This window comes from Acomys russatus, chromosome 12, assembly GCF_903995435.1.
Source record: "Acomys russatus chromosome 12, mAcoRus1.1, whole genome shotgun sequence".
Classification (NCBI taxonomy): Eukaryota; Metazoa; Chordata; class Mammalia; order Rodentia; family Muridae; genus Acomys; species Acomys russatus.
Genome location: NC_067148.1, coordinates 11,165,647 through 11,187,991, shown reverse-complemented (window position 1 = coordinate 11,187,991; position 22,345 = coordinate 11,165,647). Strand labels below are relative to the sequence as shown.

General features: G+C 44.5%; 1 protein-coding gene across 5 annotated transcripts in view; it reads left to right on the top strand.

Moving 5' to 3' along the window:
* Satb2 (SATB homeobox 2) overlaps positions 1-22,345 on the top strand; it is a 182,395-nt gene that overhangs the window by 5,296 nt on the left and 154,754 nt on the right. For 2 of the 5 annotated variants that reach the window (XM_051153836.1, XM_051153835.1), the window contains 2 exons: positions 1,897-2,083; positions 3,359-3,607. In XM_051153836.1, the coding sequence (XP_051009793.1) occupies positions 3,418-3,607 (190 nt within the window). In that variant the 5' untranslated portion in view covers positions 1,897-2,083; positions 3,359-3,417. Of the gene's footprint in view, positions 1-1,761; positions 2,084-3,358; positions 3,608-22,345 lie in introns of those variants that run through there. The other 3 variants (XM_051153838.1, XM_051153834.1, XM_051153837.1) reach the window with 3 other exon arrangements.

Below are 22,345 nucleotides of genomic sequence, written 5' to 3'. Positions count from 1 at the left end.
TTTCTTAAGGAGGTTCGCGCCCAAGCCGGACGGTCAAGACAAAAGCGCGACCCGGAGCCGGGTTTGGGCGGGTAGCGCTCGCGCCACCTTAAACAAGTAACGCGGCGGGAGCCGAGAGGCTAGGGCCGCGGGAGTCCGCAAAAGTTTGTGGCTCTTAAGCCTTGAACGGACTAGCTAGGGGAGCATCGCCGCGGCCTCGCCCCGAGCGGGGAGGCTGGGTCCCCGTCGCTCAGCTCTGCTCGCGCCCGAACTCGGTCCCCAGACGCGTGTAGGTCTTTGGGAACCCCAGTGCGGCAACCCGAGGGCGCACAGCCCCAGCGCCCCAGCCGACACCGTGTTCTAGCCCCTGGGCGAGCCGGGCAGTGCCGCTCGAAAACGTCGCCTGCGTGGCGAGAGTGGCAGGGATGCATCCTGCCCTGCGCCCACCGAGCAACCCTCTCTCCAGTGCCACCCACAGCTGGGCGGGCGGTGGCTCGCTCCAAGCGTTCGGGACACCCGGGCTATTGTTCCGGACCTGCGGCCGCGCCGGATCCGAGGGAGAAGCGGCCTTTCCCCACGCGCGGCAGAGAGCGCAGCGGGCCGCCCGGCCGGTCGGCTTGGGAGCTGATGGGGAGCTCGCCCGCACCGAGAAAAGTTGCTCCGAGGGGCGGAGGCGGTGGGTGGTGGGCGGAGGCGGTGGGTGGGGGAGGCGATCGCCCTCCTATCTCTCCAAAGTCGAAAGTACTCGGCGGCGCGGCGCAGTTAACAGAGCCGGGAGAGAAGGCAGCCTCTGCCGCCTCCGGAGCGCCAGTCTGCGCCTCTGCGGCGAGTCGCGGCACTGAGCGCCCGCCTAATCGCCGCAGCCTGCGCGCCTGGACGAGTGCGCCTAGGGGCTGGGCGAGGCGGCTGCGCCCTGGACTTGCTACAAGGAGGAGGACCAGACCCTGGGCCCTGGCGTTCGCTAGCTCCCAGACGCACCCATCCGTCGGCCGTGGCCGCCGCCTCGCGCCACACTCAGTCCTCAGCCATCCGTCCTTCGTCGCCCGGTGCATGAGGTCCTTGCCACCCCGCTCCCATCGCTGACTCTCCCCTTCCTCCTTCTTTCTCCCTGCCTCCCACCCCCTCGCCTGTGCCTATGCCTCCTCCGCAGCCCCGCTCGTTGGGTCGCCTTGCTCACAGCGATTGATTGATTGATGTTTAATTTCCTGCCAGGCGGGCCCCCCTCCCCCCGCAACCTCCCCAGCCCTCCTCCCCGCCCCCCACTCTCCTCCTTCATTGCGGTGGACCAGTCTGGCTTGGGTTTAGATCCGTCCCCCCCATTCCCATCCCGAAATAACCCAGAGACTTCCCCTACCCCCACCCCAAATTATTATTTTGAAGGCGCTAGATCTGGGGACCGAAAGGGGGAGGGGGGAGAAATCGGAAACCGAGGACAACCCAAAAGGACTCACTTTGCCTGATGACTCAACGCAACTAATAATCATCTCCCTCTCAGCGTGTCTCTCTCTGCGGCTTGTCAGTGAGTCCGGCTCTGGCTTCTCGCATAGGCGGCCGCGAGGGGAGAGGTTGTAGGTGACAGCTTGGGCGGCCGCCGCGTTTTCTCTTGCGCGCGGTCCGGGGTCTCCGCGCCTTCTCCGCTCTTGGTGGCATCGTCCCCGCGGCTCTGGCCGCGCCTCCTCTAGAGCTAGCGGCTGTCGGAGGCAGCAACCGCCGCAGCCTCCCAGTCCTCAGCCCTTTCTCTCCAGAACGGGTCTCCTTCCCGAAGGTGTGAAAGGCTCTTTCAGCCCCCTCTCCCCCTCCTCCGCCGTCCCCTCCCCCGCTCGCTCGGGTGCCCCTTAGGAGGAGTCCTCCTTTTCCTCCCCCTCCTCCTTCCTCACCCCCCCCCCCCCATCAACATAACAACCATCTCCGAACCAGAAGAAGACACCCTGACCCAGGACCTTAAACGTTAGGACCGGGGAAGAGGAAAAGGAAGGGGAAGGAGGAAAGAGAAGGGAAGACTAGGACAACACTGCGAATCACCAGAAACTTTCCATCCTGGATTCTCTACTTTTGCTCCATGGACAGAGCCCCAGCCAGCCAAGTTTCAGACAGACCGTGAGCAGTAAGTATGCTGGGCGAGGGCTCCCGCGCGACGCCGGGAGTTCGGGAAGCCCGGGCGCGCTAAGTTCCCGGACTCTGGCTCTCACGCGCCCCTAGGCGAAGTCGGGAAGTGCGGTGGAACCTTCAGTCGCCACCCCTCCTCGCACTCCCTCCGCCTCTAGAATTCTACCTTACCCTCTTTGTCACCCTCCACCTTGTCTCTTCGACCCTCGGCGGAGGCTAGGCTTCTCCGGAGTCCAAAGCTCCCTAGGTGATTCTCAGCGCCCCAGGTGTATGGAGAGGGGTTCCTTTCGCGGGTGTCAGCGACACGACAGTGTGGGCGCAGTTTCATCAGGTGTTTTCCTTTCTTCCGGGTCACTTCCAAAATTGAAGAGTGTGGAGACCAGCGTGGAGCGCTGCTGGACTAGGGACCATGAAAGAAACTTTCCAAATTTAGAAATTAGGATTAATGAAAGCTGCTCCTGCCTGCACCCAAGAACCTAAATTTCTTTCTCTTATGTTTTATGCTTAATGGCTTTTAAAAAGCATCCAGGTTCCGATGAAGATAAGAATGCCCCAAAATAGTAATAATTGTGATCCTGTGATGGAAGGGTACCCTTTCAAACCTCAGAGTGTTTAGGGATGCTCATTCACGTGGAATTATAGTTAATTTTTGTGCGAAGGTGTGTGTGTGTGTGTGTGTGTGTGTGTGTGTGTGCGTACGTGTACGTGTACAAGCGTGCTTGTGTACTTGACCCATACAGGTAAAAAGCGGGGTTTCCATGGGTCCATTGATCAGTCTTTGGCTGCTGCTTGGCCATTCACGGCACATTGATCAAGCAATTGATTTGCTTGTACACCTTTGCCCCTTCCCTGGCGGGCCGGGTGGGACCCTTTACTCTGAAGTACTTGCCTTTCAAAACCCTGACCTCCCCCCGCCCCCTAAGTGGGGGACGAGGGGTGGGGGCTCTCCATCGGAGAGAGGCCAATGCCAGCTCTGCCTGCAAAGAATGAGGTACTGCTAAGTACTTCGAGGTCCGACTTTGTCCACACAACTAAGGGCGAACTCTTAGGACCTGCTACAGAGCAGGTCTTAGTACCTTAAATTCTAGGTAGCTTTGGGGCCTCCAGTGTTTGGTTGGGACCTGCTTCCTCGGGACCCTTCTGCAGCGTGGGAGGAAGTTTGTGTGGCTGCGGTGCACTGCTCTGCCACTGGCCTGATCGTCTATCACGTGTGTGAGCGGTTTTCCCTCTTTTTTTTTCCCTCCCCCTTCCCTCCCCTCCGCCCCCTCCCTAGGTCCCTGCGCGTTTTATTGCGACCTGCCGGTGGGAACTTTGTCTCCAAATCGGAGCAGCATGGAGCGGCGGAGCGAGAGCCCGTGTCTGCGGGACAGCCCCGACCGAAGGAGCGGCAGTCCCGACGTCAAGGGGCCTCCCCCGGTGAAGGTGGCCCGGCTGGAGCAGAACGGCAGCCCCATGGGAGCCCGCGGGAGGCCCAACGGCGCCTTGGCCAAGGCCGTGGGAGGTAACAGCCCGGAGCTGGGAGGTGCGCGCAGCCGGAGGCCCGGTGATAATGGCCTGGGTGTCAGGGTTCAGGTTGATTAGGCGCTGAATCGGTGTAGGATTACAGGAAGTCAAATCCAGGTTGCCAAATAAATGCCCCAGTCGCCTCTCCGCAACTGGTAGTAGCTTCATCTCCAGTTAAAACAAGAAAAGTGGTTTACCCAGAGGGTGGCATTTTTTGGGCACTTTGCCACTGTGTGCTGAGGTGTTGGCAGGTCTGTGTCACAGCCAGCTAACTGTTTCTAGATTTTCCTAGAGAGCTCTGTAGCGTTTTAACTCCTTTGCCTTGCCTGGGATCTGTTCTAGGCTGAAGTTTATAAGCCTTGATTTTAGAGGGACCGAGATCGAGGGAGGATCGGGCTAGAGCGGGGACAGAGGTTTTGGTATTCTTTAGTAGCTGGGACGGTGCTGAGAGACAAATGAGTGATAACCAGGACTGCGGAGGTTCTAGAGAAAACGAAGAATCCATTATGTCCTCAGGTGCTGGGCAGGAGTTGCCTGCAGAGTTTAGATCCGGACATTTATAACTTTGTTAGGAATTGGGGAATTGGGCGAAAAATAGTAAACAACTTTACTTGCTGCCTGCTGCTTCCTCACCCAAGAAAATATTATTAAAAGAAAGTCTTTTGACGGTTTCATTAACCTACAAATACTTGAAAATTGGTTAGTAATTTTACAAAATAAGACCAGAGAGAGATTTAAATACTAAAATATTTTGTTGGGTTTGTAGGCCAGTCAACTCCCTGTCTATTACATATGAGATATATAGTTTTACATGACATGCTGGCTGTTTTGTTAGGGATAAATCATTCCTTTAATTTTATTATGCCTGAGATTCCCCTTCATCCCAGATCCTTTCCGCAGCAGCATGTTTAATGTAATAGTACTAATTCATGGTAAACTTGGTGTTAAGGTCCCACCCGGTGTTTGTGTTGTCCAGGGCATTTTGGACTATATACTTAGTTTGAAATATCTCCACATACCTAATAAGATGACACTTTTCTGTTTTTAATTATTTTACTATTTTTCTTTGTGGTGGTCATTAAGGATGGCTTGCCTTAATTCTTTAAATCAGCCATTTCTCTTGAAGGAGCCTTCCTCTCCATTTTTAAAGTTTCAAAGATATGCTTTAGCTTTTGTATGGTCCCATTTAGAGACTGTAAAATATACCTTTAATGAGGCGAGGAAAGAAGGAAAGCCTGGAAACTCTCTGACTTACTTCTAAGAATGGGGTTCATGAGTGTAGTGTCCCAAGACTGGAGCAATGACCTCAGCTTTGTTGTATCATCATTTATGTACATATAATGGAGAGACATACATGCCAGATATGGTGGGGTCAAGCTGGGATGCCTTGCACGCTGCTAGTGTCAGGTGAAAACAGTCTCTGGAAATCCTTGGTAAAAGTGTGTTCTGGAAGTCACCTTTTGTAGAAGAAAACTCTCGGACTTAAAATTTCAGTCTCTTTTTGCTAATCCACTGCAGTTTACTGCGTGCTCTAATCTCTCTGAGGTCTCAAGGCAGTTTAGAATGTATCTGTTAAAGATTGTGCTGCCCTTCAACCAAATTATCTTTTCCTCTTCCATGTCATATTGAACTGTGAAGGAAACTGCCTCAGTCTGTTGCTCAGGATGCCTTCAGTGTGGAATGGTAGTTCTACTGGACATTTTCTGAAATTATAATTTGCAATTGACCACTGACTCTAGATTTGCTACAAACTAAAATTATTGCCTTTGTTAAGAATAATAGATTTGTTTCACTAAACTTCTCTAGTCAGCACCTTGGAGGCTTAATTTAATTTAGAAACAGCGAGGGTCCTATTAGATGCCTCCCAAGCTGGAGGTAAAATGACAGCATTTTGCCTTAATGCATAACATTTGTAGTACTTAATAGTAAAAGGGTATAAAGTGTATTTGCATACAGTGGATTTTTAAATATTCTTTTAAAAAAGGTTTAATTCTCCGAAGCATAATAGGTTCTTTGGAAATAAATTAATTTAGAAATCTTCAAAAATATGACAATTTAGAATATAAAAATGTATAGCGCAAAGCTTTTTTATTGAATGTTAATAATTATTTTGTTGGCTTCAGTTTATAAAGTTCCCAAGTGTATGCCAAGATGTTAATAGTTTTATTTCTTCATATCTTCTAATCATGTATATAAACTGGAGGAAAGACAGGCCTTTTAAAAATGTATATTCTAAATTCTAAAAAAAATGGTCAAAGTATATTTTTAGGTAGAAACACTTCCTAATTGAAACTTTTTCTTTTTGAAACTTTTTTCTTTTTAACGTGGATAAATATAAACTGGATTGTATTTCCACCACTCTACATTTCTGTTGAATATTCTTTATAAAACAAACATAGATAACCACAAAAATATTTACAGCTGAGTCATTTATTTTCACTTTCGGATCTGTTGTCTTCTGTCTGTGCCATGAAGATGAGCGAATGCACACAGAGGGAACACATGCTTGTTTCTCCTGAGCGTGCTTCCTGAAAATTGTTCTCCTACAGAAATAGGGGAAATCATTATGTTAATTGGTTGCTCAGTAAAATAGCAATCTATCCCACCGATTTTGATAAGCATGGAGAGAGAAATGTTTTTGGTTGTCTGCAAGAGTGAGTTCTGTTGCTGTTCTCCTTTTTAAAGAGTGGGAACTTTTGATGAGACAGAGCTATTCATAAGGGGGGGGGCAGGCATTCTCCAAGTGTCTGGTTTGAGCCGGCTGAAGTGGATTGCTGCTTCTCAGGCTCCAAAGTTGTCCTAAAAAGAAGCAACCTAGGCTGAGTCTGCCCTGGTTATAGTGTGGCCAGCCTTGGAAACCCATTAGCAACTACAACAGTTTTGCTTTGTCATTTCCAGCCACCCAGGATGTTTCGGCTCTTTATTTATGTTGTGTCTTTCAAAGCATGTATGTAGTGAAATTATGGCAGTCAGGTTTTGTAGAAGGTCTTCAGGGGAAAAAAAGGGGGCTAATATCTCTTTAAAAAACATAGGAAGGCTGGGAGAGCATTTAGACAGGCAAGAGCCCTGTGGTGTTGACAGCTTTATATCCCTGCTGGGTGACATTCACTTACTAGAATTGGCGTCCCCTCTCAGCTAGTAATTCACTCCATAAGGACTTGGGAAAAGGATGATTAATGGTGGGGACATTTTTATTTGAAAAATTGTTGATTAAAACTTTTAGATCTATTTGAAGACTTAGAAGAAGAAGAGATGATTAAGGATGAATTAACTAAGAATCAGACGGTCCTTTTCCCCACCCTTAGCATGAGCCCCTAAAACATGCTCTGCTGTGTAGAATGCCTAGGCCAGGCAACCTACAGCCTAAAATGAAAGTGGGGCCAGGGAAGTTTGTAGAGGAGCCCAAGCTTCTGCCTTTTTCCTGGACTGCTGGAAGGCGCTGACCAGTTGTGCTTTAACAGCACTGAGTAATTGTGCTTCATTCATTGTTAGCACAAGCATTTTCACTTTTTAATGTTTGGCTTCAAGAAGATCTTTCAGACAGCTTTATTTAAACTGAAGGAACAGCACTTGGCTATACCAGATGGTGTAGTTGCTGAAAGGAGCATTAAACAGCAGAAATCTTTTTGGTATTTTTCTTTATCCTGTGATTTTTTTTTTTAATGCTTTATAAAAAGGTGTGTGTGTGTGTCTGTGTGTAGTGTTCTAGTTGGGGGGGGGGTTGGAATTTAAACATTGGGGAATGAATGTCTCATTGAAATACCTGCTTATTTGGATTTAAAAAGTTGCTTTTTTTAAAAATTTGCTTTTAAAAATTGGATTTTATTGGAGAAGTGCTGACTGAAGTTCCTTATAACAAAACCCCGTGAAGTAGCTGGCTCGCCTTGCATCTAGGCCTGTTTAAGAACCTAGCTGTCCTGTTTTATGGGGGAAGAACCATTACGCAGGACACACTTGATGCACTCAAACCGAGAAGCAAGTGTGATCTAGCTTGTTAGGCAGGGCCTCATTTAGCGCTCAGCGTCATCTAGTCACTACAACAGCAGTCAGCTTAATTGTCTACATGTGGAGCATTTCCTTTTCGATTAAGAGTCAAAGAAATGTGGGTCAGGTCAGGTGCAGACACGGTGTTAACCATAGAGCAGCGACAGTTTTACGGATAAGAACCAGGACAGACATTTATATAGTATTGAAATATATAAAATACTTAGGGATACAGTTGTCAACACAGTGAAATGGAGAGAGCTCTGTTTCCAAGGATGAACGCCATCCGTACAAAGGCAGTTGGAGCATATGCTTGGAGGAAGGACTTTGTGTTTCGGGAGAGCAGGCTTCCCTACCCTTTCCACACTGTTATTACTATTTTAAATTTAGAGGTTTAAGGTCTTTTAAGAAGACTATGAACTTAGGATGTGGGGGTCATCTAACAGTTTACCATGTCCTCTGGAGTTTTGCTGAGGTAGAAAAATAGCTCTTCCCTAAAGTGTTTTTAGCCCTTGGCCTGTTATTAAAATAAAGACATACTTGGTTTCAAAAAAAATATATGCAATGGAACATACACATTAAACAGAACATAGGGTATCCGCCCCTCAAAGTCCTGAGTGTAATTTGGTGTTTCAAGTAATTCTGGAAGTTTTCGTGTTCCATCAGCAGAAACCCACTGACCAGTAGTAATACTGAAGATCTGCAGTGGTGTGGGTGCTCTCTCCCTTTCTCTCTCCCTTTCTCTCTCTCTCTCTCTCTCTCTCTCTCTGTGTGTGTCTGTGTGTGTGTGTGTGTTGTTAAAAATACAGAGATGTCCCTTTTAACTGGTACAGAACATAAGTAATACTCCTCACTTCCTGGAGGCTGTGACTAGCACAGTTAATTTATACATCCAGATATCCTGTGTTCACTATTTCTTTCTTTCTTTTTAAAATTTCTCTTTCTCTATAGGAAGAGAAAATAGATTAATGATCATTTATAAGATATCTGAGAATATAGACTTTGAGTAATTTTAAGGACAAGGAGCTGGTTATTTCAGGCAAGACTATGGTAATTTTTTGGGTACTGCTGGCAAGAGAGTAAGCCATGAGGCTTGCTGGCTTTGCTTTGGTAATTTGAAACACTGTTTCCTCCTCCTCCTCCCCTCCTCCCCCTTCTCATTTCCCTCTTCCTCCTCTTCCTCTGTTTCTTCTGCTAAATAAGAACTCAGTGTAGAAACAGTATATGTGAATATGCTTAAGAGCTCTGCTACATTAACAGAGTTAGATATATTCCACATTGTATCATTTTATTTGGATACATATGTCATTTGAGAGATTTTGGGTTTTTTGTTAGTGTTGAGTTAAAATTGATACAGATTCTTACCATTAAAACTAACAATCCCACATTTGGTATTATAAACTTTGTACACAGCTTGTTTGATTTCAGAATACTGAAATCCATTCTTCCTAGCAGGAAACATATAAATCACTTAGTTATGTATTTTTATGTAATAAGTAAACTTTAAAGAACTCTGTAAGAATTGTATAGTAACTTTTACTATCTTATAGGGATGCTGAGGTACAGTGGCATTTTGGAACATATTTAAAGACAGAGCATTTGACAAAAGTTGTATGTGTAACAGTTTGTCAGTGAAAAGTGACAAGTGGGAAATGACAAATGAAATGTTGGCATCATCACTCTTTATTTTGATAAAAATGTCTCAATTTGCAGTGATATAATACTGTTTCATATTATTTCATGAGTTGTAGGAGATGCATAAGGAGAATTTAGGTTTTGTGAACGGGAAATTAGCAGCCCAAACTCTCTTTTCCGAAGCCTTGGCAGCGTGTCCCTTTCTCCCCTGCTCCCCGAGAACAGGAACAGCAGTGAAATGTTGGATTGAACCCATACATTTTAACTCATTATTTTTTTGAAGGAAAAAAAAAAAGGGTGGGGGATAACTGAAAATGGTTTCAAGTAGGAGACCTTTATACTTAGCTGGAAAAAAAATGTAGAAGAGTTTGCCTTTTAGCTTTCTTATTTTCTTCATGGCAATTTGAAAAGGAGTGATTTCCTTCTGGTGCCTTTGATTGTATAGATCTCTTCCTACTCCTGGCCCTCACGGCTCCTGCTCCTCAGCATTAATTTAGTGAGCCAGTAAGGTGAGCTGCGAATTTCTTTGATTTTTGAAGTGCAGGAGAGGTTTTGAAATTGGCTGAGTATTAGAAACAGATCTTCAAATACAAAGGATCCATCATCCTGTGGCTTATGGATAAAGCGGTCGCCATTTTCAGAGCCAAAGGAAATGGCTGAGTGTAATTGAGGAGTGAGTAAAATGACAGCCAGTTGAGGACTTCCAGGGTGGTTTTCTTTTTCTTTTTTCTTTTTTTTTTCCTTTTCTTTTCTTCCTTCCTTTCTTCCTTCTTTTCTTCCTTTCTTGCTTTGACATAGGTGTAGCTTCTACATTGGACTGTTCTCCTTTTTCTGAAGAGGCATTACTTCCTGGATTGCTACCCAGAAACACCCATTTTTCCCTTTATATGGAAGTGCACTCTGTAAGCCTGATGTATCACAGTGTTTCTGTACAAATGTTCTGGGATATATTGGGCATGGTGGCTTTTGCCTGTGGTAGCAGCACTTGGGAGGCTGAGGTAGGAGAATTCTAAGTATGAGGCTAGTCTGAGCCATATTCTGAGTTCTTGTCCAATCTGGGCCACACAGCAAGACTTTTACCTCAAAAATCCACAAACACTGATACCAAAAAAAAAAAAAAAAAAAAAAAAAAAAAAGAAAAAAGAATTCAAAATAAAGTTTTTAAAATCATGGAAGACTATATATATATATTCAACTAACAGAATTGTTTCACTAATTGCAAATGATTAAAAAATAATAATACAAGTCTTTTCATGACTTGAATACAAGTCTAATTAGGTGACACAAAAGGGATGAGAAAGTGTCATCTACTCTGTCTTTTGCTGTTATTTGTGATGCTATACTTAGTTGCAGATTAACAACAAGCCAGATAAGAAGCTATAAATGTATAAATATGTTTTGGACGTGCAGTTATGGCAACTGAATTTATGGCCATGTATTTTCAAATTATTATCTATATCTCTAAAGCCAAAATAGGAAAGCCCCAGATGAGAGCAAAGTGTAATGCTGCAAGTGTGGAAAGGCCCTGCAATGAGACCTACTGATTTTTTTTGCTACCCAAAAATAATGATAATAATAAAAAGGCAAATCTAGTAGATGTTATAGTTACCACTTAGAGCAGTGCATAAGATGCAAAAAAAAAAAAAAAAAAAAAAAAAGCAGAGCAACTCTAACGTAAAGTAAATTAATAAACATGTCAACAGTCTAAACCTTGAAATACTGTTGTCAACAAATCATGTCAGGCCCGTCTGATAACCCTTGGTCTGATACACTAGGACAATAAAACCCTCGAGGAAGCCTGTCTTCCAGTTTTGTTTGTTCCTGATACTGTTACCGTATGGGGCAAAAAAACTGATTCCTCCTCTTATTATCACAATGGAGCTCTGTCCTAGCACAGATGGTTATTAAACTGTGGTATTAATATAAGAAAAAAGGCCAAAAAACCAAAAACCCTGAAGGAAGAGGCTAGCACTCTTTGTAAAAGTCCATACATTTTCCAGGGGTATTTGATACCCAGTCACAGTGGCACGGAGCTCAGTGCCCGTCTTTGTTTGCTTGGAGACTTGTGCAGATGTGGGAAGAGAACATTCCAGATAAGAGCCTGTTTTCTAAAACCCTGAAGTCTGACAGGCCATTTGCAGGCGGTCATGGGAACAGCTGGCTTTCAGCGCGTTAATGCCAGTTTACCCTTTTCTTCCTTGAAAGTCTTTGCTTGGTTTTGATTCATAGCTGGGAAACAAGTATCTCCATTTTGTCGTAACTAATCATTTTATTTTACACAAGAAAATATTTTCTTTACAAAGAGAACCACATGACTGTAGAGAAATGACCCAAAGGCATACAGTAAAAATAACAACAACATAAAACCCCCCAAAAATATATTTTGATATTTTTCTCATTATGCCAGCACATGAAAATTAAGCATTTCACTGCTCTACTATTTAGACATATAAAGAAAGTCAAAATTGATATTGGTGATAGCTTATTAGAAAAATGCATCCATATAAAACTCTTAAAATTGCTGTGTTTTTGAAACTTTTTTTTTTTGTTAATAGAACAAAACTTTCTTTTGTCATAATCCAAAGACGGTAAGAGAGCCACATGATAAATGTCTCTTTAAGTGTCGTAGTAAAAGAAAATGACTTGTGTTCTGAGGCAGTCGACAGTTTATGCTGTTTTGGACCCATTTCCAAGCGGTGATCGAAAACAGATTACAATAACAATTATACAGTCAGAAGACGCAATATCCATTTCTGCTTTAATTGAGTGAAGGAATAATAAAAACATCATTAAGAAAAATGAGGTGGACCTGTCACACAGTGTACACATCTTTAGACTTGAAGACGATGCCGAATAACCAGAGTGCTCCTCGTCTTCTGGTGCCATTGGTTAGCTGAGATCTGCATCATCGGCTTTCCTCCTTCCCCTGGAAGTTCACAGAAAAAGCCCGTGGGAATGTGCCCGGGCACCAACCACAAGGATATGACAGTTTTCTTGAGTTCTCCCTGAGGTGTAAGTGACCCCCTCCTCCCCCTGCCGCCTTCTAACCTGTGGAGACAGATGATCCACAGAAATGACAGCTTGTTGTTCAAAAGTAAGAGCTAGTGAGGTCCCAGCCAGCTCCCTCTCCCAACATCCTCAGGTGGCTAAACTGGAGAGAGATGTTGATGCTCACCCACTCCCGCCTTTGATTCGGGATCATGGACTCCTGTGTCTTCATGTTACCAGGTTACCAGCTTGTCGCTCAGGTCGTGTGGACTGTCACTTGAACACAGAGCATCTATCTGGCTCACATTCTGAGGCCTGTGAACTATTACAGATATCCATTTGTCCTTTTTTTTTTTTTTTTTCCTTTAATTTTGAGGCTGGTTCTCAGTATGTGACCCTGGCCCTGACTGGCCTCAACCATCTACCTGCCCCTGGGCTCAGAGGAGGGCATTACCATGCCCAGCAGACGCACAATTGTTAACCTTGCTAGGCTGGCAGCTTTCAGTTCCCAGTCCACACTTGCAACAGGGGACAGCAGCAGGTAGCAGGCAACTGCCAAGATCAGTGGCTAAGTTTTCACTCCGGGTTGGGCTTGTTACTGGGAAACTCAACAGTTCTAGAAAACCTGGCAATGACAGTGGAGTCAGGGCAGCTGCCTCTTGCTGAGGGGTCTGAACCACTGAGATTGGAGGGGCCCCTAACACAGTTTCTGCCCAAGCTTGCCCTCAGGGGACTTTTTTTTTTTTTTTTGGTTAGCTGTGAAACCTTTTCTTGGGGCCATTAATTGAGAAGATCTTTCTGTGAGCCACGACATAAAGGTTTAGGATGGGTGGCATGTCCTGTGTCAGAGTGTCCAAAAGCCCCAGGCATTCACAGGGATCACCCCCTTCAAAGGGGGAATTTATATCCAATGAACCAAAATAGTCTTAACACTTTTTTTTTTTTCCATGCAGACTATTTAGTTAATAGCACCTTCATTTAATAACACCTAAATTAACCCTTTGTCAGCAAAGGTGTCTCACTTTTACATTCATATAACCTAACAGGGCTGAGCTTTAAGAGTCCTATTACTGGTTCTGCCCTTCTCTGGGCTTTACCGTTTGAACCTAAACATTAACTCTGGGTGGAACTTGGCATCGCATCTTTTTGCCTCCAAGGGAATTCTTGTCGTACAATAAAAAGTGGCATTTCTTTCATACAACCACCGTCTGCAGGTTTCCCCTCTTCTCCTGCTTTAAGGTTGTTTCTTTAATTAAAAAAAAAAAAAAAAGAAAAGAAAGAAAGAAATGATTATTTTAGGTGAGTGGAACAGCTTCCCATTAGTTCACAGTGTAAACTAGTGCATTTGATAATAATAGGAAAGGTGTGTGAAGCCGATACTGTAATGAAAATATTCTTCTCTTTCTCACTGGTTTACGAAATGGTGAAACCTCTGAGCCGGTGACTGCTGTTTAAGAAGCTGTGAGTTGTTAAGACGTTTTTATTTTATTTATGTTACCTGCAATTGTAACCCTGATGGAAAGGAAAGAATCTGAGTCTGTCTGAAACAACTGAGAGTCCCAACCTTATTTTGGAACATAGGCCTCCACTAAATTCATATGGCAATCTTTTCTGTATGTTGACCTCCATATTAGAATTGGAATTTTAGAGACCTGATCACACAAAAGTAGACATGGGAGGACATGGACTGTCTTGATACGAAAGCTTAAGGAGTCCCCAGAGTGTCAGTGCCAGCGTGCTCCATGGCACAGCAATCCCTCCGCAGACAGCAGCGGGCTGAGCCAGGTGTGCTGGACAGCAGGTCTTCGCGAGGTCGGAAGGCGCCTTCAGACAAGTTTGCACCTCTTAGATTTGGTAATATGGTATCAGGAGCCCTTTGTTGAGGGAGCACAAGGAGATGATTCTCTGGATGGCAGTCATTCCAGGTAAGGTCACTCTTCAAGAATAAATAAGGTGATTTTTCTTTTTTTCGTTTCCTGCCCCTCTCACATGAATGTCTAGGTAATTTCTCAGCAAAACTAACTCCATTTATGAGCTCATTCCCAGAGCAAGTTTGTGCCTTAAGCACATTTTTATGGTTAATTTATACTACCCCTCCCACCCCCGCCAAATGGGAGCTTACCATTGAAAGTCTGCCAGTGATCATTAGTTCCCAAGAGATTTTGGGGAGAAAGAGAATGTCGGGGACCAGTGCACCTTTAGTGAGACCATTCGTGTGGTACTTTTGGCCACCATGGAAAACCAGACTCAACTGGAATGTTCAGGATAGAAATGTAGGGGATTCCAATTAGCACAGGGTCAGGATCTCAACACACCTCTCCTCACACTGTTCCAGTGCTTAGTGGAAAACAAGCTGCAGAAAAAAAAAAAATCCCCTAGCCCTCCAATAAAAAGATTTATAGCAAAATAATTCTTGGCCCCATAATGGGACCCTTGTAGGTTTGTGTTTGATATTTGTAAGACTGAAATACAGCCCGTGTACCCAAACTAAGCGTTTATTGTAAACAAGGTACCTGCCAAGAGCTTCTATTCTGTCAAACATAATTATATTAAAGATTGACGTGGAGCTTGAAAGCAAGGTTGAGAGAGACAATTCTTTTTCACCAAGGGAGGCTTCTGAGATTCGGCTCTCTGCTTCTCTGATAGAATGGCACAGGAAACCACCTTCCTCACAGCCAGTCTCAAAAACACAGGCATGCTCTCGAGCATAGAGATCTGTTTGTCTGTCCTTCTGTTAATAAAATAGAGAAGTGAGCTTTCATTCACTGGAGCTGGGATGTGCGTTTCTCATTCATTGTCTTTCAGATCTGGCAGTCAGGGTTCTGAGACAGAGTGCTTGCTCTACCGCCCCCACCCCCCCTGCCCTGTCCTAGTGTGCCCACCAACCAGCACCTATGCTTCTAAGCTAACCCTAAGCTAAGCCTTCCTTGCTTGCTGCCGGCCTCCTTGTCTGTTGGCCATTCTGTGATATTCATGTGATAGTAGAACTCTCTGCAAATCATAGCCTCCAGGTGCAGTATGCTAAAGTCGTTCAGTGTGAGGTTAGGGATGACTTCAGAAAAGAAAAGATTTATGAATCTAGTCCTCTAGGGTTGAGATGTACAAATCTGGGCTTACTCCCAGTTTAAAATACTACCAGAGTGTTCTAGGTAGAATTGCATATTTTGTTTAGGGTGAGGATATCTCATTTTTGAATTCAGGAAATAAATCATCTTAGACTTTAGAAACACATCAGTTAAAGAAAAAAGGAATCACATTTTTTTTTTCCTTTGATCAGGTGGCAGCCTTTGGATGGCCACAGTAAGGGTGAGAATATCCTAGCACTTGGAAGGCAGAGGCAGGAGGATTACTCAAGGTTTTCTTGGGAGCAAAGTGGGGTGGGGTGGTTTACCTAGTAAGTACCAGGCCATCCAGGGCTAGAGGGTGAAAACACGTCTCAGAAAAACAAAGCAAGGAGAATTCCGTGGGTTTCATAGGCAGTTTCTCTAGTTTTAAAAGTAATCAAATTTAATATTTTCTTTTAGAATTACATAGATATAAAGAGAATGTCTCAGAACCACAGAGAGAAAAAAAAGATCTCTTCTATTTTTATTAAATAGTTGCTGTAAATTACACAGGTACATATATATTTCAAATATTGTGTCTGGGCAGTATTCCATCAGCCGCCTTTGCCTGGTCTGTGGGCCTGGCTTTATTAACTTCATCACAGTCACAGCAATAATGACTTCCGTGGCGTATGCCAGAGATCTCATTGTCCCCTGAGGAACTGCAGGGTGCACACTATGATTCTGACTTTTTGATACTCTCCGGTCTCCTTTTTTCCTTCCCTTTCTCCTCCCAGGTGCTTTCTGGAGCTTGACCCCTTTCCCCTCTTTCCTCACTCCTCTCCCCTCCCCCTCTGCTCAGGCGGTTGCTGAAGATGGGGCTGAGAGCCTGGGAAAGGGGCTGCTGGCTGGCTGTCCTTGAAGGTTCAGCTTCGTGGAACCTACATTCATTAGTTCACAGTGATGATTTCTTTTAGATTCTTGTTAAATATCCATAAATGTTTTACTGTTTGAACCCTAAACATAGTAGGATTTTCTTTTATGAGGGAGAAACCTTTTTTTTTTTTAATATAAAAACTTTACCTTTCAGTTTTCATTTGATAAAAACCTCTCCACTCTCGCGTGATTTCCTTTGAGGTTTTGCACCAGTGTGTTTGATCTCAATTTTTAATAATTTTTTTGGGTTAAACTCCCCAAAGGAAACATGCTTGTGCTATGAAATATTCCCACTAGAAATATAGGTAGTCTTGCCTTATTGAGAGTGAGTGCCTGATTCCTTTATTAATTTCTTGCTAGAAAACCTCAGTACAGTTAGCCTTTCCTTAACACTACACTGGAGAAATTAATCAAAGATTAAAAGGAAAAAAAAAAAGGTTCAAATTAGATAAAATAATATTTAGGCAGAGCTCCAAACCCGAGGTAAGAAAGCAAATGGTACAAGGACGGTTTGTATTGACTCCCTTCTTTTGAGCAGTGGGATTCTAAGTTGCGAAAAGCTTTTGCAGACAGGGTATTGTAAAGAGGCAAAGACAAATGCGCATCCTCATGAACATGTCTTAAAAATCTACCCCATTAGAAACCTGCAGAATCAACGTGTGCTTTAACAGCAGACAAGAAGCCCTGAAATTATTGAAATATGATCTAATCACTTTTAATACACCATTGAACCTTTTGATGGGCGTACTTTAACAACTGTGGGGAAGAAAAAACAAAACAAAACAAAACAAACCCAAAGACCTTTAGTTTTGAATTAAGTATCTTCCAGCAAAATACCACGGGTTTGAGCTTTTCTGTAATATCCAGACTTAAAGAAGGTGCTGCTGTCCTGTGGTGTCGGACACAGGTGGGTGGGACTGCTGACCAACTGCCTCTCCAAACCTGAACTCAGGGCGGTACCCAGAATCCACAGCAATGCCCTGTGCTGCTATAGCAGCAGTCTCTGCCGACTCTGGACACGCATGGCCCTGTGGTCTGGCGAGCTTCCTCTGCCCAAGGGAAAACCAGCTCCTGAATCTACTTGTGTCCATATTTTTTTTTTTCTAGAAAGCGCTCCCAGTTGTTGATGCTCACTACAGTGCAGAAGGGCCCTCATGATGCCGATGGCAACGTGACAGCTGGGAGACTTGAGGCCATGGGAACAGTCCACACTGCTTACTGATAGAGACAATTAATGTCTAAGTGGACTTAGCGTTTTGTTAAACCTGAACCACTGTTTATTTTGGGCGTACCATAGGTCAGGCTTGAGGTACGGTATGGCAGACTGGAGATTTGTCTGAAGGTGGGCCTCTCCCTGAGCTAGTCACAGGCCAGGTGGGCCTGTCCCTGAGCTAGCCACAGGCCAGGTGGTGCTGACATCCGGGGGGTGGGGGTGGGGGTTAGTTCCCAGGTTTCAGCTGGCCATGGCAGCTGAACCAACTGTAACTCACTCTTATTGAGGTAAGTTATCACAGCTTGCCTCCTGTGTTTCAGTGATGCCGTGGTTTCAGGCCACCTTTTCTCTGACTTGATCTTGATGGTGAATGAATTCCTGTGAGGTTAAGTGTGGAGTCATTTATACTTCATTCTACAAGCCTGACGTCAGGTTGAGGTGTGTGCTCTCTAACACTTGAGGGCAGGTCTGAAAGTGGAGTATGCGGATGCTACAGCTGGTTCTCCTTCCTGCTGTTTTGGGGCTCAGGGTGAGCCTTTGAGGAGCCAGTGTTCACTCTCTGTACCTGCCTTCCCCATGCCCCTTCTCGCACTTAATTCCTAAGGTTAGGGTCGCCTTCAGGGCCTGAAACACAATCTGAGTTTTACCACCAAGAACTCCGAGAGTAAACTCTTACCTAGTTTTCAACCCCTCACCTCTCCAAACGGTGGGAGGGTGCGGATGTGTTAAGAGGTTTTATTGTTGAAACCTTCCTTGGCGGGGAGTGTCCAATCCCTGAGTCAGGGTGGGGAGGAAACCAGACTGTTGTATTTATGGCTTTGTTTGCCTTTGGCTGTTTCTTCAGAGCTGACAGTAACCCTCCCTCTGTGGACCTCCTAGAATTTTCTGCTATCCGCCTCTATCTGAGGGACAAATGAAACCAACAGTCCAAGGTCAGGAAGGAATGCTGGACCTTGGAGCACCACCAAGGAGCCTCAAGGGCCCCAGGTTGACCAGTGAACCCTTGGGTGACTCCCCTATGCCCAAATGATACACTTCCTTTACCCCTACAATTGATGAAAATATTATTTCTACTTTTTAAGAGCACGATCTGACATTTTCCTCCAATTAAGCTTATTTGGAAGGAAATAGGAAGATAACAGTCACCCCACGCACACTGATATTCTAGTCAGTCACGGAGTGTACATGGACAGAGGTCCCATAAGATTATAGCCTGCGGTACTGTGGTAGCCGTTTTACATTTATGTGTGCATATGCCGAGGTTTGCAGAGAGACCAGGAAGGCGTCTCTGTACCTCCCTTGTGAGTGGAGGAGATGAAGAAACGACAAAGCTATTTGATAGCAAAATGTAGTGTATTTTTGAAATGTTGCCGGAGATCGAACTGTAGGCCTTAGACATGCGTGCATGCTTAGTGTTCTACCCCGGAGCTCTATCCCCACCCCTAAAGTGTCACCTCAGCTTTTTATCAATAAATCTCAGAAAATATCCACATCAGCCCCAGGGTGGGGGTGGGGGTGGGAGTATGCCCCTGCGGGGTGGGGTGGGGGGGGGGACAGTATGCAGCAGCTGGGTTTGGAATGTGGCCAGCCTTAATCTCAGAAGGGTGGGCCGAAGACAGGAGGAAAGGAGACCACAGGGCCAGGACGAGGTGCTGCTGTAGGCAAAACATAGTTGCTTATTTTTTGAAGTTTTGACTGTGGCCCCAACCAGAAGGTAAAAGATGTTCGATTTCTGTTTCTGGGTGTGGTTCGTCCTTGACTGTCAACCTTTGCTTTATTGTCATAGGGTATGAAGAAAAGGGTCTAAGTTAATGTTGGTGAGCTGCTCCTGTTCTCTCTCTCTCTGAGAGAGTCAGGAAGGAGATTATACAAATCAACACTTTGAGTTTTCTAATACGTTATAACAGGAAGATAGTCCTTTCTTTCTCCCCAGTCCTTAGAGAGCCCTGTATTGTCTGCTTTGTACATTTCTTCCATCTTTCTAGGGCTTCCTAGGGTGTAGGATTTATTTCTTATGGAGGTTGAGGACAATGGACGGTACATTGCTTCAGGTTCAGTTTATGCAAACAGCAGATGTGAGGAGCAGCTTCAGTTGCCCTGGAAACGTTTTAGGTGATAGTACAAGATAGATCAAGGCCCCAGGACCAAGGAGTGGTCCTGTGGCTACCTTCTTTCCTGAAATGGGTGGGTTAGGAAGAGCCTAGAGGGAAGGGAAGGGCAGGCCTCCTATCACCTCAGACTAGCTACTGTCATTCAGGGGCCAGTTCCGAGAAGAGGATTTGGATGGACTCAGGAGACAAAGGGGCCAGGAAGGACAGTGGAGCCTGTCCCTTGGGCATGATTTTCTTTTCCTCCTCGTCTGAAGTGCCAGAAGAACAGAGGTTCATTTTGGAAGCTCTTCAGGGTCTGGTGCTGTCCCCACAATCGGGAGTCCTCATAAATTTCTCCAATCCAGCAGCACAGGTCTCTCACAGGGCATAGCAAGTGGGGAGGGCTGTTGGCTAACAGGTTAAGTTGTCAGGTTCCTGTGGGCAGAGTCTGGAATGTTATTTTCCAAGGACAATGTGGGATTTAGGTGGGCTGAGTGGATGCTCTTCCGTGGCCATGTCATGTAGTTTATTAGCTGAGGTCAAGAATAACCTCCTTAAAAAAAAAAAAAAAAAAAAAGAATAACCTTCTTGCATGGTAAATGTAAGGGTGTCTGTGCTAAGTCCGTGATGGGCCAGATGGGAGAAGATTCTAGTTCCTCTCATTGTGCCCATGCCAGCATGGTAGGTAGCATCCCTTAAAGATGACGATGGTAAGAGGAGGTGGGAGAGCTCAGTACAGATGTAGAAGTAACAGTGCTAGGAAGCAAGCAGCTGCTGACTGTTTGCTGAGTGTAGAAGTGAGGCAAGCACATTTGACAATCTGGAGGCACACAGAGAATGTCTTTTGTTCTTAAGTCATGTAAGATCTAGAACCCAAAGGAAAGATCCTTTCCTAAGGGGGTGGGGGTGGTTGGGGCAAGAAATGCTCAGGACAGTTATGTTGTTGTCTTAGTGTCACTTGTGAGCTAACCCTGTGTAAAGAGAGCCATTGTGTTTGTTGCTGTTTGGCAGGTTGCTTGCAGTGGCGTAGTATCTGACAGAAATATAATACAAAGTGCATGTGTGATTTCTCACGGCCCCACTAAAAGAAGCCAGAGACACAGACAGCAATTTTAACAATATATTTAGTTCAGTTTATTCAAATATTATTTCTACATGCAATTCATTTGCTAAAAGAATGTTTATAATACACTTACTTTTGTTGCATTTTTTTTTTTTTTTTTGGCATGAAGTCATCAAAATTGAGTGTAATTTATACTTAACAGCACTTCTCAAGTGAAGAGGCACCACCTGAGGTGTGCTTTTTGCTTCGTGGCATGTTGAGTGCTGTCAGTTGCTCTCGTCTGTATCATAAGCCATCAAGTGGTTATTAGTCTCATTTGGTCATTCAGTGGTGGGCTATCCAGTCACGATTAGTGTAATTTTTATTTGAAGAAATACTTTTTAGTGTCATGGCCATTTCTTACTGAAAGGTATTGAAGAAGTGGGTTTTCCTCCTGCTCTGTAATATGACATTAACACTCATATTTAAACAATAAAAATAGGAAGCGTTGTTTGAGAGCTGTGTCTCACTCAGATGACCGAGCTATAACACACACATACACACTCACACACACTCATTTGCACTTTAGCTGGGAGATTTTGAGCCTTGGAGAGCTCCAGATAAGTTACCAACAGTCACTGACTCAGGCCAAGAGTGGCAGTAGCAGGATTTGACTCAAAGACCACTTGCCTCCCACCCTAGGGCTTTGCATAACATTTAGCCATCTTCCCACCTGTCTGTTCACATGGCCAATGCGGGACAGAGTCTGTAACCACGGCTCTTTATGAACTATCACAATGAACATGGCCGTTTCAGCATCATAACAGACGACAGCAGGGAAGCATGCTTCTCTAGTGGAGAGAGAGCCCTGTTTTGTGTCTGCGATGACAGAGGACAGCTTACGTCCTGCTTGCCTGAACTAGTCTCAACTTTCAGTAAATGGCTGGGGCCCAAGTGCCTGTCCTCAGATTAAACTACCTGCCCAGCTCCAGCAATTGTAAAAGGCTTAACAAGGCTTATGATCAAAAGGTCCAAAGTTCTCAACTTGATCATTTGGAAATGGGTCTGTGTTACAATAAAAGAAAAATAATGCCATAAGCTCAAATACAGGGCTAGAGATGGAGTTTTCTTTTTATTTTCTCTTTCTCTATGACCGTTTGTAAGTTGTAACTGTGTTTAGCTTTACGCTGCTGCTTTTTTAAAAATTGAAGTTACTTTATTTACTCTTCCCACTGTTAAATTGATTTTTTGAAGTATTTTATAAATTTTTCTCTCTCTTTTCTTCCTTTGCTTGGGGGTAGTAGTGGGACCACCTGAGTAATTTCTTCTTGGGGCATACATTTCTACTCATTCTTTTATGGTTTGTTTCCCTAGGGGGTGACCTGTTTTCAAAGGCTTTTTAGTTCCATGCCTTAATTTTAACTTCTATTATACTAATTTGCTATTTTTTCAATTACTTATTTTACCATTGTCATTAGTCATTGCATCAGTTTCTTTGTATCTTTTTTGTAAAAGTGGACTTTTATTATAAAACCATAATTGTTAAATCAATCAAGTATTAGTAAAAAGATTAATTTTTTTCTAGCAATGTATTATAATATGTGTGCGCCTGTGTGTGGCTCTGTGTGTGTGCTCGTGTGTATGTGTGCGTGTGTGTGTGTGTATGTGTGCGTGTGTGTGTGTGTGTGTGTGTGTGTGTGTGTGTGCATTTCCCTGTGTGTGTATATAGGTTTGAAGTTGATACTGGGTGTTTTCCTCTATCATTTTCCACCTTCCTCTTTGAGATGGGATATTCCATTGGACCAGGAGCTTGCCACTTTGTTTA